Genomic DNA, 15,996 nt, shown 5'->3' with positions numbered 1-15,996 from the left:
TTTAAAATTATAATTTCCATTACATTGTCCCTTCAAAAGAAGAATAAATAATTCAGGGAAGAGTGCAGGAAAAATGAGGAAATAAAGAGAAGAGAAGAGGAAAATCGGGAACTTGCCAACTAGTGATGAAAATGGGTCATCAAGCTGACCGAACAAGCAGGTTGTTTGACATCTCAGTAAGACCACGTGCACCCCCGAGAGCAGTGAACAAGACAGAGAGAGTTCTGAATCTTTGTCAGTTTGGGCAATCTCCTCAGTGAGCAAATATCTTTATGATACACTCGATATCTTTTAAATTCATGTGACTACCGACTTTTAGGGGTATTAGTACCTTATTAGAAATTAATACCACCAAATATTCTGAAATAAAGAAGTGCTTTTATTTGTAGCAATAGTGCAATGCTGTGGAAACCCATTGCGAGGGCGGGTGTTGAATGTGAGAGACCAATGAAAATATAGAAATATTTCTATATTTAATAATATATATTATTATTCACTTTATGTATTTCTATATAATTGTCTGGTCTGTTATCTGTTGGGCGAGCTGTTATTCTGCCAGTAAGCTACTAAATTGTTGATAAATTACCTTTTTCTCACTGAGTCCTTTTGGTCTATCTTTAGGTCCTGTTGTTACAGGAAAATCAGAAACAGATAGCTTCTGCTGATTATTATTTTGATGTATTGAATTGTGCTAGCACTTGATAACGTACCATTCAGTGTATCCTCTTACTAATAATTAGTAATAATTTTATGAATGTTATTAATTTAATTAGATTTTTTATAGGACTTTCACTTTGTTTTTAGCTTAGGCAATCGTACCTTTTTCCTTAGAGTGTAATTAATCATCCTATTTATTTTGCTAGACACTAATATCTTCTATTGGTATTCTTGGATATACAAGTATATAGATATATATCTTCTTTCTTATATTTTTGAAGAAAAAAAAAAGTGCGTACCATTATAAATCAAACGAACGATATATTTCGCGGACGTTCACACCTCATCGCATAAGGTGTGAGGTGTTTTTGGAGCATGACTACCTTGAACCATTTCAGACCTTCAGTTCTTGTAATACGCCAATTCATGTGATTTTTTATTTCTGTATAAGTGTGTTTTAAGGCCGATATTCAATTGCACTGGCTGAAACACCCTATATGATCACAGAAAAACTCTACTGTTTCCGCTAAAAATTGGCTAACTGCAGCAATAGAAGTGGCCTTCAAGAATTCCTCTAGTCTCTGAAGAAGACAAAATTCTAAAAGGCCGTTTCAGTTGAGAATAGTAAATAAGAGTTTAGGAATCTGTCCTGCTGCTTCCTCTACTGTCACAAAATAAATCTCATCAGTTTTTCATGCTTTTTTTTTTTTTCGCATTCAAATACTAACATTTTTACACCTGTCCATTTTCAGTGATTCTTGGTATTCTTCATTGCCCGCATGGCAGTTAACTGGATCGGGATCCAGATAACTGGTATGCGGGCAATGAAGAATATCAAAATATCTGTTATACTAGTCAGTAGTACTGTCTAGATTAAAATAATGCTCATAGGTATCCGTTTAGAATCATTAATGATATTACCAGGGCATCCTGGACCGATATGGTTTAATTCCCTATATGTGCAAAATAAATTCGTTATTATTGCCATTTTTGCCATTCGCCACTCGCCCTTTTTGCTATGTCTTTTAAAAGTCTGCCTTAGCATTTTTCATTCCCTGAGCATTTAATTTATAGGTCACATTGCCCTTGACAATTCATATTCCATGCGACTTTCTTTTCTGCTACTGACATCATCAACTCAGTGTTAGTGTCAAAACACTTTGATCTAGGCCTGACATAATAATTGTATTAAGGTATAAATAGATGGCTAGCGTCTCGAATCGTTTCTTTGATTGGGTCCCATGTAACATTTGTTAGAATCATCAATGAACAGGAGTGGATTGGGCCACTGGGACACCGAGAAATTTCAAGGTATGCTCCCGTTCCATGGGCCCCAAGCAGCATGGCATGTTGAATACATAATCGCAAAAATTTTAAACTTTATATATTATGTTGTTCTTAAGTTTATAAAGAATTCTGGTGATATAAACATAATATAGAAAACATAAATTTATTATGGAAGTCCTTTCTTGTTTTGGGGATTTTTGGTGCATCGACTGTTTTGGCCGAAGCGGGCTGATTGACATGGTTTAATATGAAATACCATGTAAATAACTCAAAAAAGGAGATTAAAAAGAAAAATAACCAGCTTTTACTCACACAATTCGTGAACTTGATTTCTACCTCCACTGCATCAAATTCCAATACGTCCACTTTCTCATTTAGCGCTCCCATCAAGAAATCACCTATATCATGTCGCAGCTTGTCAAGCTAAGTATGTGATCTTATTTGAATTAATGGTAAGTCAAACACTTACATATTATTTATAGGAATAATTTCCATTATTAATTTTATTTTTTTTTATATTGTTTAAATTTTGCGTTACTCCATTTTCAAACTCCTGGAACCAGTTTTTATCGATCGAAAAGGTTTGCCATTCCCTAACCAACGCGACCGGTGAAGGATATCTGTAGTTTAAAAGAGTTGGGGGAGGACCCCTCAGGACATTTCCCCAACCTCTTGTAACCATTAGTCCGCTCCTGCCTGCCATTGAATAGAATTCAGATAATGCTAAGTCCTTAAAAATGGGTCAAGAGAATGTTCTTTCGTGTAGCATCGCTAATATGTTGTTATAAGAAGCGGTTGGATCGTCTAATCGATAGAAATCACTGCTACTGGGAGAGTACCACAAGCCTCAGCCTATCTTTGGGAAAGTCCTATATGATAATACATTCACATTTGCTTGTCCACCTATTTCTTTGTATAAATTGGTATTGTATTCATCACACTCATTTCATCTGTAGCTTGCCCCAATGTGTTTGCATCTCATCACTTAGATTACATCAAACTGATTCAATAATATCCTCCTCTTTAGTACTCTATAATATTCTTTTTGAATCGACGAGCTAGATAAAAAGTATCAGTCCTGTTACACCTGGCTGATTATTGCGGCCGGTTGAGTCCATGGTATTAAAATGATTGGACAGAACTAATAATACAATAATACCATCGTATATCTAATTTAATAACAACTTGACTAGAGATCATGCAATCGATAGAATTAAATAGAAATATAATTTTTAAACATGTTATAAGACATATAAAAATAAAATGTAAATGTTTCTCATCATTAATTTCATAAATTGAAACTTGAATCTAAAATATATAATCACTCTAGAAATTTCAGCACGCTTTCTTCTCTCTCTCCATTAAAGAAACAGTTCTCTTCATAAAGGAAATATATCTCAGCTTCCATACCTTCAAGGCATTGTATACTTCCCTATACAATGGCAATTCCTTATACAAAAGGCTTCAAGCCAAATTGTGCAATGTGGCTTTACGACAAATATACTGTATAATGCACTCACATATTGCGATACATATCTTATACCAGTTCCTGATTCATGAGAAATTGCAACATTGTGAGTCTGTTCGTAGTATCTGACTTCGGGAAATTGTTGAGGAAAATCATTCATAAGAATAAGTTGACCCATAAACGACCACAATAAGGCGTGTCATTTTTCAAAATTCAGGTGACCACATCCTAAATATATCAAAACAAATCCACTTGATTTTTGCAGTACTTTTTTTCTGTATTTTCTTTTCATAATATAAGCGTAACAGATTTATTTTTTTATTTCATTTCAAAAGGCCATAAACCCGCAGATGGTATAAGATGCCTAAGTTAAAATAAGAACTAAAAGTCAGCGCCTTAAACTGAATCTAGCATCCAACATCCCAAAAGATGGCATTAAGTTGTTCAAATTGTGTTTCAAAGAATGGATTATACTTCCAGATAATTGCGAAACTTTCTATTTTATCTTCCATAATTATCTTAGCAACATTAATGCTTTTCCCGCAACGGATTCCGGTATACTTGTGGTCTACTTTCCTTAGCAAATATTTGCAAGAAACCTGTCTTACTCCTAAACTAGCCAGAAAGTCTGTCAGCAGTAGCTAACAGTGTTTGCTTATTTATTTTTATTTCTTCAAGACCTGTCTTGGTTAACTTTCTTAGCAACATCATAAAATTCAACGTCATTTTGCTGAAGTAACTCTTTAAAGTAATACCCTTGCTAATTAAAGTTGATTAGCAAATTTGCATATTATTCTTTATCCAGACACTTTCTGTTCAGTATTTCTCAAGGTAATCTGAAAATATTTCATCAAAATAATCATTCGTGTACCTGGACTTGAAAACGAAAGGGGAAAAAAATAATAAAACTGGTCAAAAACATTTTATATATTATAAACAGTATTTGGCTTTTATTAGGATTAACTTTTGTTTCTCAGTTCAGTTACGTCAACTTAAGCGCCGACCGCAAGGTGTTTTCCAGGCCATTAGCGAAAGGTCTGGTGCGAGGCTAGGTCAGCAGCATACGATATGTAAAGGAACTGCGAGATCAAGCTTTCCTGGTGGAAACGCTGTGCTGAAGAGACCGTATCGCACACCTCGCTACGTGCTAAGACCAAGTCATCGTCTGCTTCATCATGCATCCTTTAGTCTTTATACTTCTTGTAGCAGGGGCAGGTAAGAATTTATCTTTAACTTTTTTTTTTCCCCTCTCAAAGAATGCAACTAATAAACAAAGTGTATTAAAATAATCAAATACGACGAAAAAGTAAATAATTTAAGCTGACAACGTTCAAATTATCAAAAGATTACTACAGATTTTTGTTTTACTAGAAAAACTTTTTAATATGAAATTTAATACGATTTTAAATTTGATTTGATACGTTCTGCTTTGCCATTATAATAAACAGATCTAATGATATCCTTGCTTAAAAGCCCATATACAATTGGGTGCTTTGTAAAATAAATTGAATTTTAAAACGTGTTTATAATAAGGTATTGAATTATTAAATTTTAAAAATACTTCATGTGCAGTTTCTAGAATATTTGCTTATAATAAAAATGTAGTTAAAGTCTACAATATGGTAGTTTTTTGGCATTTTTGTTTTGTTTTTCATGTAAACGTTGAGGAGGGTAATAGTCTGACTGTTATTAGACATGACATAAATTATATTTTGTGTCTCATAATGTATAAAAATAATCACGATAAGATCTCCTGCAGTTACTAAACTCAGCATTAAAAGTTGATTAATAAAAATGAGCTTCCTTAGTAAACACAGGAGTTCAAAACGATTTACTGTATGAAGAAGAGGAAAAACATCGTCTGCTCTCTTTACAGTTCATGACACCGCAGCGAGATGATCTTCTGTTCTGATTAATGCCTTTCAAGGTCAGACGTAAAGGGATAAAATAGTAGCAGGAAATCTCCCTTATAGAAGGATTTGGGTTGGGTTACTTGGATTAACGCCAGTACGTATCATGATTGTAAATGTGTATTCTAAGGCCGGTTTGTCAGGTTGCCGGATTAAGATTTTCCAAATGATACAAGCTGTTAGTCCTGCTTGAAAAACCTAGAAAAGAAACCATCCCACCACTTAAAATTATTTCAACATTGAAATAAAAAAAGAGCATGTCGTACAAAGGTCTTATGTTTGAGCAGTATTCGACTTCCCAGTGAAAAGCAGACCATTAGGAAAATAATGTACCTGTGACATTTTTTTTTATCTGTAAATGAAATCAAAAATACAAGACCATACTATTTACGTTATCATTAATAAAAACTAAAAAGCACTGCTCCCAAAGGAGAACTACGTTATTTATTTGAAATACGTGCCCCTTGCCCAGGCGACTGTTTCTGTGTTTTCGATGAGGTGACAATAAGTATCGAAACGGCTGTTTTGATAACGAAACGCATTTATCCTTAAGGAGCAGACGTGTGTAATGATTCCTTCGAAATATGAGATCAATGCATTTTGTATCAAGCTTGGTTGGTTTGTTGTTAGCTATGAACAGAACTGAGGCTTTTGCAAATTATTTTAATCTTTATCACAAAATTACAAAAGTTGTGTGATATTTCTATATCAAAGTTCATGTCGAAATTTCTTGACAGTGGATTTGATATCCTTACAAAGAAAAGGAAAGATAAAGAATTAATACTCTTATAATGCAATATATAGAGATGGAACGGAACGTGGTCCTAAAGGACTTGTAATCTGTTTCATCGAAGATTTTAATGATAATTTCTGAATTATTTTTAAACTTTTGGTTTATTGGATTGGATTGTAATTCAGTTGTGATAAAATAATTATCATTCACGGTTTCCGTATAAACATGAGAGCTTCAAATAGGAGTTGCAAATTGTAAAATTTCCAATCGAGACATTCATCAGACAAGTTGATTTGCGCATGAACCGAAAATATATATAGTTTTTTTCATGAACAGCTTTTGAAATTGCTCCAAGACATTGGAAATAGTTCTCGTGAATAAAAAAAAAAAACGATATGTTTGATGCGTCCTTTTTAGCGAAATTAAACAGAATTTGATTACTTTTTCTCTGTTGCCAACTTCATATAAACAGAGTTTAATTATGTTTTTGTCTGTTATCATATTCAAATGATTGTTCTTCAGATAGATTCCACCACCGCCTAGAAGGAACTCTACTGAAAATCTTTGGGAATATGTTTAATGTTATTTTTCTAAATATTTTCTTCCACAATTTAACATAATACAATCTATGCATAATCTTGATGGAACACAGTGTCATGGCAATGAACTCTGTAGTTCATGAGAAAATGATTCATGTTATTACTAATATAGACAATAAAATCTCTTAAACTTCAGAACTGGCCATCTTTAATAAACGTAGATCTGAATATGCAAAATTTGAGAGGAGTTTCTGATGAAAATGAGCTTCATCAGAAAACTACATAGCAGTTTAAAATGGTTGGCTTGTTTTCAATCAGTTCCGCGAGTTCAAAATCAAACTCTTGTTTTTTTACAGAGTAACATAAATATGTTGAATTAACTGTATTTTATAACGGTCCTTCTTGGTGCGGTCTGCCTCTCATTTCGAGAGGGCTGAATTCGATTTCCGTTGACGAGTGATGAATTTCTAAAATCCTCTTCAATCGACCCTGTAGTTAGCATTTCTCAGCCTGAGGGAGTAGAATTTTCTGATTCAATTATGCTGGGTTTTTCGTCCTACATTAGCAAATCCGTCCTTGAACAGACTTGTTCAGAAACATAATTATATATAATAATTGCCGTCCCTCTATTTCTCGTTTCCTAACTATTCATAAAAGTCACCCAGTATTTCTGGATTCACTAAAGTTGTTCTATTTCTAAAATATGACATAGTTTGATTTGTGTACGACTATTGAAAATGATTATCTGCAATTTATTCAAAGAAAATTGAATAAATTTAAATGCAACTTAATATTATTTCCCGCATTTATTAAAGTTTTGCAAGTACAGTATATAAAATTTCTGATTTAGAAGTGTGTCATAACTAAAATCACCTCATGTTTGTGTATATGTCTGCCTCACTGAAAGCTCTCCCTGCTGTCGGTCTGTGAAAACAACGAAGACAAACTAGATGAACTCAATGACGAGTCTGAGATTAACAGAGATTCAGTTACCCTCCTGCCCTACATTCCAGTCACAAAAAATTATCGATGCTCGGAGCTCCATGTAAAGTGCAAGCCTGTTAGATTTTCTTTGTCCAATCCAGAAATAACAGTTAGACGCTGTTGTGCTAGACTTGCGCAGAATATAAAAAATATAATAAAAAAAATGTAGTTAAACCTGCTTCTGGGAATCTTGTCAACCTGGTAATCCTTAGCAGATGTGGGTCACCAAACCAGTTTCTCGGAAGCTCCAAGAAAACTGTCCTTATACCGGTATTCCCAAAGATGTATGTAAGTAGGTGATGCCTGACGTCTTCACTCGGGCAGGTTCTTCACTCATTTCTCCGTAGAAATTATGTATAGTGAAAGAACAATTTTCCCGTTAACCTTGCCACTTTAGAAGAGGCCCAACTGTCAGCAGGCGTTTATAAGTGGTGTATCGCCTTTAAGAATGCGGAAACCCATCCCATCAGATACTGAAATATAATGTTTTCTCAGTATTTTCTTGGTATTGGTACAATAGAAGAGAAGCAGTGACCCGTTTTTTAAAGTGATAATAAATGTTATCGAGATTTGTAACAGCAACCCTAGCAATCTTGAGGCCAAATGATACTGTTGTTTATGTGCCTGACTTAATAAATATACTACAGTTACCAAATTGGTGGTTTTAATTCTGATCTTCCTGATTTTTCATCCGTAAAATAAGCATTATAATAGAAACTAGCATTCGACATTTTTGTGTTAGTTTAACCAAACCAGTTCAAACATTGACTTCAAGATATTATCACAAAATACGAACCTACCTTTCTACAGCAAGTATGTAGAATATTATTGAAATAATTCTGTCTCATGCGAAATTATAGAATGAACTCTGTCATCGTGCAGGCTGGCAGAGTTCATTCTACGATTATTTTCCAATTCCAGAAAATTATTTTTTGGAAAATAGTTTGCTGGAACTGGCAATTTTAAATATCTAATATGTATCCTTTGGCCTTTAGTGATATAAGAACCCTCTAGGGGGAACTTTATACGTGTTATTTTGGTATTTGAAAATCGGAATCTTGCTCCACTCCTCCGTTAAGATTTCGGCTAGCTCTCTGTTTGAACCAGGACCCTTGTTCTGGATCCCAGTTGTTCGAAACATTCCAAAAGTGGTCAGTGGGATTCAGATATGGGCTGAAATGGCATATTTTCCTCCTCAAACCACTTGTACTGACCGTGCTGTGTGATTTGAGCATATCATGCTGATACAAATACGATCCCTCACAGAAGAATTGTTTGGAATGTCATAACAAGACAGTTGCATTCATTGTACTGATGGTTTCTTCAATAACAACCAGTGGGCCGAATCCAAAGCACGTAAAATTGGCCCATCCTATCTTGGAATCTAGAAAGGGGAACTATTTTTTGGATATATTGCACCCAGGTGCATCACGCAACATAGCCCTTGACTATGTTGCGTGATTCATCCTTCCACATCACTTTCCACTATCGCTGAGAGATAGCTTCGTTTTAAGAGTAGCTGTTCGAAATAGTGACGCAATCTATGACGTTTTTTTTTTTGATGGTTGGTAGTCCTACACTAATCACATCCTGAGTAAGCCGATTAAGGACGTCTTTGCGATTTCATCTCATCATAAGTTGTAATTGTCAACATACTTTGGGATTATTAATAATGGTCTGACTGGATAAATGGTCGCGTTATTACCTTCTCATTTCTACTGGGGTAAGCTGTTTCTAACAGGTAATTTTGGGTGTACCATTCCTGCTTTGTGGCGAATGGACATGTCCGTTACTTTGCAACTTGGTATATAATTGTTCTATTATGTTTCATCTACCTGTCACCAAGAATTGACATGCTTTTTATTGCCTACTTTTAACTAGTATTGCCATCTAGCTGTCATGTGACCACTATAATTAGCCTTTACTTCCCATGGGTGAGATGTCCCAGTACATGTTGAAAGATAATGTACATCTCATATGATATTATATTTTAACAAATAAAATCCGATTGTCCTGAGGAGCTGTTACTGATTGTGGTGGCTAAATTTTTTTAGTAAAAAATGGTTTAGTAAAAAATTACCAAAATGGTGGCTAAATTTTTTTAGTAAAAAATTTAGCCACCATTTTGGTAATCGACTACACTTTCGAAAAAATGTAATAATAAATGAAATAAAAATAACTATATAAATTTGAAATATAATAATTCATTACTATGCTGACCGCCGTTGAATTTTAAAATGTAATTATGTTAATTAGCTAATTTCAACGAACCGTCCCATAACACAAAATTTTGGTAGTCTCAACAACGCTCTTACTTGCTTGTTTAGTATTTCGAGGTAGTTAAGGCCTCGAGGTCAGTTTTTTGCGTCTGTAAATTGCGTATATCCGCTGACTAGTCTGCCTGTTCTGCGCGAAGAAAATCTACTATTTAAGGAGGAAAAAAGTTCTTTAGTTCCTCCTATACAAACAAGAAATATTTTCCAACTTTAGCTGGTAGCGAACCATGGCATTTACATACAATTTTTGTGTTTAGAGTAGTACTCTTGAGGGTACGTTCATAAGAGGAAGTATGAATTTATATATTTATTGAAATAAATTTATATTTGTATAAATAAAGCGGGAATATAATGTAAATCCAAAGTGAAGGTATTAATGTCAGTCAACATGAAACTTTTTAAACTTATTTGTTGTTGTAGGGTTTTAGGGCGTCAGCTACTAAGGCCATATTGCTCCGTGTATGTTGTCTGTAAATTACGTGTGTTCCGTGCTCAATTTTCTGTTTTGCTAGATGAAAAACCAAAGTTTCTGGAAGAAAAAACCATGTCTCGCCTGAGACCGACTAACTCAGCCACGTGAAAAAGGCCCATAAAAATTCCTCCCGTCATCGAAGCGATTCGAACTCAGGTTTTTTCCAACTGGTGTGGGGAGGACAGCGATCCTACAAGCTGTGCTACCCACGAGGGCTAAACTTATTTCTTTATAACATTGAATTTTCCCTTGTAAAAAAAAAGAAAACCTGTTAAAATTTTCCCCCTAGAAAGACAGTCTGAAAGTAGTCTGCAATTTTTTTCATGTCAGTGACCTACTAACGCTACACCCCAGACAGGGTGTGCCCTTCTTTTTGATTCTAAATACCTCCCACAGTGGGTGAGCTCAAAGGAAAGTTGGTTTAGGCAGCTCAATACCTGTAAGTAAGCCAAAGGTCGCGCATGTCAAGTAATAAGTCAAGAAACTCATGCGCGTGACCCACGGAAAAACCCAAGAAGGTTTGCCTTATTACTAAGCCAATCACAGTTATTCTTTAACTAAAGACGAGAAATTCACTTGAAGCACTTTTGTAGAATCAATGTGACCTAAGTTGACGCTTAGAATAGTTCTTTGAGGTCATTTTTGGGACTTCTGTTATGATGTACGAATCCCGAGTCTAGAATAATAAAAGGAATGAGGTAGCTGACCAGAATTAGGAGTATCGACCTTGCACGTGTTATAATCTAAAATCAGGACTCGAAACCATTAATCATAACAAAACTAGTAGAGCTTTCCTCACGTTCTTAACCTTGTGATCTTAGACACAAACCGGGAAGTAGCACAATAACTACAGCTCATTGAACAGCTATTATTTATTCTTTTGTTATCTTTGACTTGGCTACTATACTGAGATTCCCTTTTAGCTAATCTGTTTGGTAATTAGATGAAAAGCATAAGAATTCAATAAACAAGACTTTTATTACAGTAATATAAGAGTACTCCAACAGCGGTAATACTGACGGCATTATTTTTTTATTCATTTCCTTTCAAGCTAATTCAAGGATGTTTCGAAGATTAAGATTGCTTTTCTATTAGAGGAGATAATCTCCTTACCTTTCCTTGTCTTTATTCTATTATTTTTAGTTTCATCTTGTATAATTTTATCGCCTGGTTAACAGAAATTCAAATCCATTAATTTATTATTTATCCCTCTCTCGAGATCAGTGTCTTCGCTTTGAGCCAATTTCATTCTCCATCCTCAGTGCGTCAAAAGGAATCCTAAATGTTATTCCACTAACGAATGTGTAAAACAGCATGAGAAGCTTCTCCAATTTTTGGGACCCGACCGAATTTACTGTTATCTATAGTGATCCCAAGATTGTTGAAATCTATGAGTCCATGCCTGGAATTGTTGAGGTTTGAGAAATCGGAGGAAACTTGGTATTCTTCTTCTTGAAGTCGTCAAGTTTCAATTTTCAACAGTTTTTTCAGATTATTATTATTTAACCGTAAAAATATTTAGTTCATTAATACAGATATGTTTTTAGTATTCTGCTTGTTCCCAACATGTTTTTCTAAAGCTATAAACTAGAGTGGTGATATATTTGATTCCTTTTTGTGTCATTTTTACCATCAACTGTGGAGATAACACGTAAAAGAATTTGCCACAGCAGACCTTAAAATATTCCAGCCAAAATAAAAGTATGGTATTTTAAGATAGGGATCTATGGTTCTTACAATATGAGAAGACGTTCTATTTGTCGTTTTCGTCTAATTAAAATCCAAACCACGGGCACTCTTCCCTACACAAAGGTCACAGAGAGCTGAATTATAAAAGTGAACATTGTCCTAATAACCTTTAAGGTACTTGAGCCATTCTCCGAAGTTCAGAACTTGTTTTACGAAGTATGCAGTGATTTTAAAGTCAAGGTCTTACTCTTGATTTATGAAGCTAAGTGTCATTGTTATTAATAACTGGGGTTAAGTCCCTTTAAGAGCAGTGCCATGTTTATTCATAAATTGTTTGAATAAGTTCAAAATTGAAATTATATAGCATTTGCTAATGTTAATTGTATTAGAATCCTGTAGTTCCATTCAACATTAAGGACTAACTCTGGTCTGGGGTAACGTACGCAGATACAAGCACGCACTATGGTAGATGGAACAGTACGCTGCTACGAAAATACACAACACATCGATTTAGCTGCTAATAAAACAGCTACAATTCCTCTGGCCATGGTGGCTGTATGGAGTACAAATGGAAAACGGTTTTCAAAAATTCTCCAGTCGTGAAAGGACTTGGGTAAGAAGTCGGTATTGCAGAACTGTCATCAGTAACAGCTCCTTAGGACAATTGGATTTTATTTGTTAAAATAAAATGAATTTATAGCTTTGTTTTCTAGTCATGGCCTAGTTCCCGTATTCTAATACCCTGAAATTTCTAACAAACAATCCATTAAATCGCTTTTTTTGTGCAGAATTCACAATGTCAGTCCAAATCGTTTTAGCAAGAAAAAACCCATTACCAGTTGATAGCTGTGATTAAAACTGAGGCCTCCTATTCGTTGATTAAACTCCCATAAAAACAAATCTTGATTTTTTAAACGAGTTAAAAATGAATTTTAATCCCTTCAGTAAACACCCAGAAAGAAAACAAAAATCGCAGAACGAGTTCTTATATCACGCTTCTGAGAAACTAATTGCTCAACAAGATATCGCCAGAAGCAAGGGTTGTTACTTGCGCAATTAACATTCTTTAAGTAATGATTAGCGCCTGGTATTTTAAGAATTCGTTTAGTTATGTCAAGATGTTAATATATTTTCCCCTAACGTTGCTGAATATGAGAAACTATTTTGTAGTTTTAATGTTGGAAATCGAACCTTAAACTTCCTTTTATCATCACATAAATTTCAAGTTACAGAAAACCAGTGCCAGTCTTAAGCTGGAATGGGGTCGATTCGAAGAGCTGATCGATGGAGAGGAGGAGTGGCGAAACTGACCATAATTTCGCGGGGGACCTAGATTTCCATACTGATCAACCCAATTTAAACATTTTTTATTAAAAAAAAATTAAATTATGCCCAAAATTTTCCACTTGAAACAAGTGGAAATTTTTGAGCATAATTTACAATTATACTGTAGTTTTCTGATTCTATGAAATATCAAACGGGGAGGGCATTTTTGTCAGCAGTACAATCGAGAATTGGGCTACAGCTTAAAATTTATTTTTCTAAAACACGGTTTAAGATAATCTAGTTCAAAACTAATGGGTTTTCTGATACTTCTCACATATGTTTAGATGCCAGTTTAGTAGATGGCTGCTCTCGTTGGTAGCACAGTTGGTATAATCGCAGTCTTCCTCACTGGGTGGAAAAGATCTGATTTCGAATGATGCGAGGAATTTTTATGGGCTTTTTTTCCACAACATGGTTCAGTTGGCCAGTCTCAAGCGAGGGTTGCATAGATTTTTCTCCCGGAAACTCAAGGTTCTCCGTCCAGCAGTCACTAACTCGATCCAGACCACACGCAATTTACAGACATATACAGCGCAAATATGACATAAGTTGCTGAAGCGCCTAAAAACCCTACAATAACTAAATGCTTTTTTTTTTTAATTAATATTCTGAATAGCTACCTAACTGCAGGAGTTATTTACAACTTCATTGCTATGGTAGCCGATGTAATTATAACGGTCTTTCTTTTTTTTGCGACGTGCGTATCTCGAACCGGAACTACATCACCCCCGTTTGTTGAAGATAAGATTTTAAGAATGTGCTCTGCCCGTGCAATATTAATTTCTCATTAACTCAACCAAGCAGAAGTTGTTTATGAGTTTAGTTCTCATCGCAAATAAGACACTTATTTATATTTTGGTTGATTATATCTTTTTGAACCACCCTAGTAGTCCCTATAAGTGCAAGTGAGCCCTAGGTTATACGAACTAGCTCTACCTGTCTTCCTGCGTTGAGGTCAAAGAACTGCGAGCAGCAGCTCTGGGAGTATAGTTTTTTTTTAGGTAAGCAGGTCACTCATTTTTGTAATGAACGTTAGGAATTTTAGGGAAAAACAAAGTGCTTTGTTCTAAGATAATTGAAATCTTTACGCTAGCATCTTTAAGCAGAATTTATTTCTCTCTCTCTCTCTCTCTTCTCACAAATAGATGATCCTACTAGGTCAGAAGCATTTCTAATGTAATTGTCGCCTAAAAGTCGTTGCTCTTTTTCTTTTTTTTTAATCAGTTACTAAATACACAAGTAATCAGTTATTACTATTTGCTTATTTTTATATTAATCACATTAGAAACATTAAATACGTGTTGTATTTCAATTGTTATTTAATTCAGGAAGAAATTAGTAAATTGCATTACGAAAGTGTTGACGACTTACGATTGTTTGTTAAATCACAGAGCCTGAAATACATGTTGCATTTGACGCTCTGTTGATTATAAAGTGTTACTAAACGTGGAGAAAAAATTACGTTGGGGGAGGGGGTATGTGCAGTGAAGGGAAAATAATTATATACAATTAATTTTATATATTATTAGCTAACCAGTTAGTAGTTAATCATTCCCCACTGTGTGAAAATGGCATGGATTCAAATCTCGTATCAATTGAAATTAATTCTATAGTTTTTTTAATGCTGTCGTAAGCGAGCGGACATGCTCGAGCGTACATAAGTATAGTCCTTTGAGCGACCGTGGTTCGAGCCTACGTGATCACTAAATACTGTGCTACCTTTTCGTTTCTCTTAACATTAACTAACTTGTTTTCTTTTTGGTCTTTGCTCATGTTATAAAGTGAGAATTTGACAGGATGTGTTGTTCAGATAAAGCATGAAATAATCAAGAGGGAAGAGGGAAACTGCTTCGGACTACATAGACCTTGTTTTTGAGTGCTGGAGATGCGTATTTAGGCTGTTTCAAAAGTGTGCAAAAACATCTGGAACCATTCTTATTTTGAGCCCTAGCCAAGGACCCAAAATAAGAAAAAATGTGTCTACTTCTGAATGATTCCAGAACTATGGTTGCTTGAATATTATTAAATGACTGTGGACTTTAGAATTACAAGAAAATAATAAAATTAATTTTATGTTTTTATTAAGAAATCTCAATAAGAACAAACAGATTTATACCCAATATGAATAAATATTTTACTAGGTACGTGTCTGCTTATTGATTAACATAAGGAACTGATTTTTAATGTGAATTATCTTATGTTCTTTTCAGTTTTTGGCCAGGATTCTTTCCACTGTCCAGATTCATTCGGTTTTTATGCTCATTCCAAAAGTTGCGACAAATACTGGTCATGCGAGAACGGCACATCTTCACTCAAAGTATGTGGCAATGGACTCGTATTCGATGATGTGGATCCTCTTCGAGAAAATTGTGCATATCCCTTCAGCGTTAACTGTGGAGACAGAACTGACTTGGGTAAGTATGAAATATGTGACTAGTGATGGACAGAAACTTCTGTGAAATTTCTTTCTTCCTACCAAGGATATGCCAATAAATACGAATTCTTCTCAACGTCTTCATAATGAGGAAAAAAAGTACTCTTTTTTGGGATTTTTAATACTAAAGTTGTAAGTAGCTTTTTTTTTTTTTTTTTCTATCCGAAGATGTTAATGCAACGAATCCTTTGAAGAGGTCCTGCTAAGAAATCCAAAGTTCA

The 15,996-nt window shown here is 34.7% G+C and overlaps 1 protein-coding gene across 1 annotated transcript in view; it reads left to right on the top strand.

Moving 5' to 3' along the window:
- The first annotated feature begins 4,490 nt into the window (after window positions 1–4,490).
- Window positions 4,491–15,996, top strand: part of LOC150087954 (protein obstructor-E-like) — a 30,452-nt gene continuing 18,946 nt past the window's right edge. Inside the window, exons 1-2 of the mRNA XM_090369287.1 lie at window positions 4,491–4,627; window positions 15,552–15,755. Coding sequence (XP_090225413.1) covers window positions 4,588–4,627; window positions 15,552–15,755 — 244 coding nt within the window. The 5' untranslated portion in view covers window positions 4,491–4,587. The remainder of the gene's footprint in view (window positions 4,628–15,551; window positions 15,756–15,996) is intronic.

The sequence above is a fragment of the Mastigoproctus giganteus genome, chromosome 3, assembly GCF_048544385.1.
Source record: "Mastigoproctus giganteus isolate SK-2022 chromosome 3, ASM4854438v1, whole genome shotgun sequence".
Lineage (NCBI taxonomy): Eukaryota > Metazoa > Arthropoda > Arachnida > Uropygi > Thelyphonidae > Mastigoproctus > Mastigoproctus giganteus.
The sequence above is the reverse complement of the archived record's forward strand: the minus strand, read 5'-3'. Positions and strand labels throughout refer to the sequence as shown.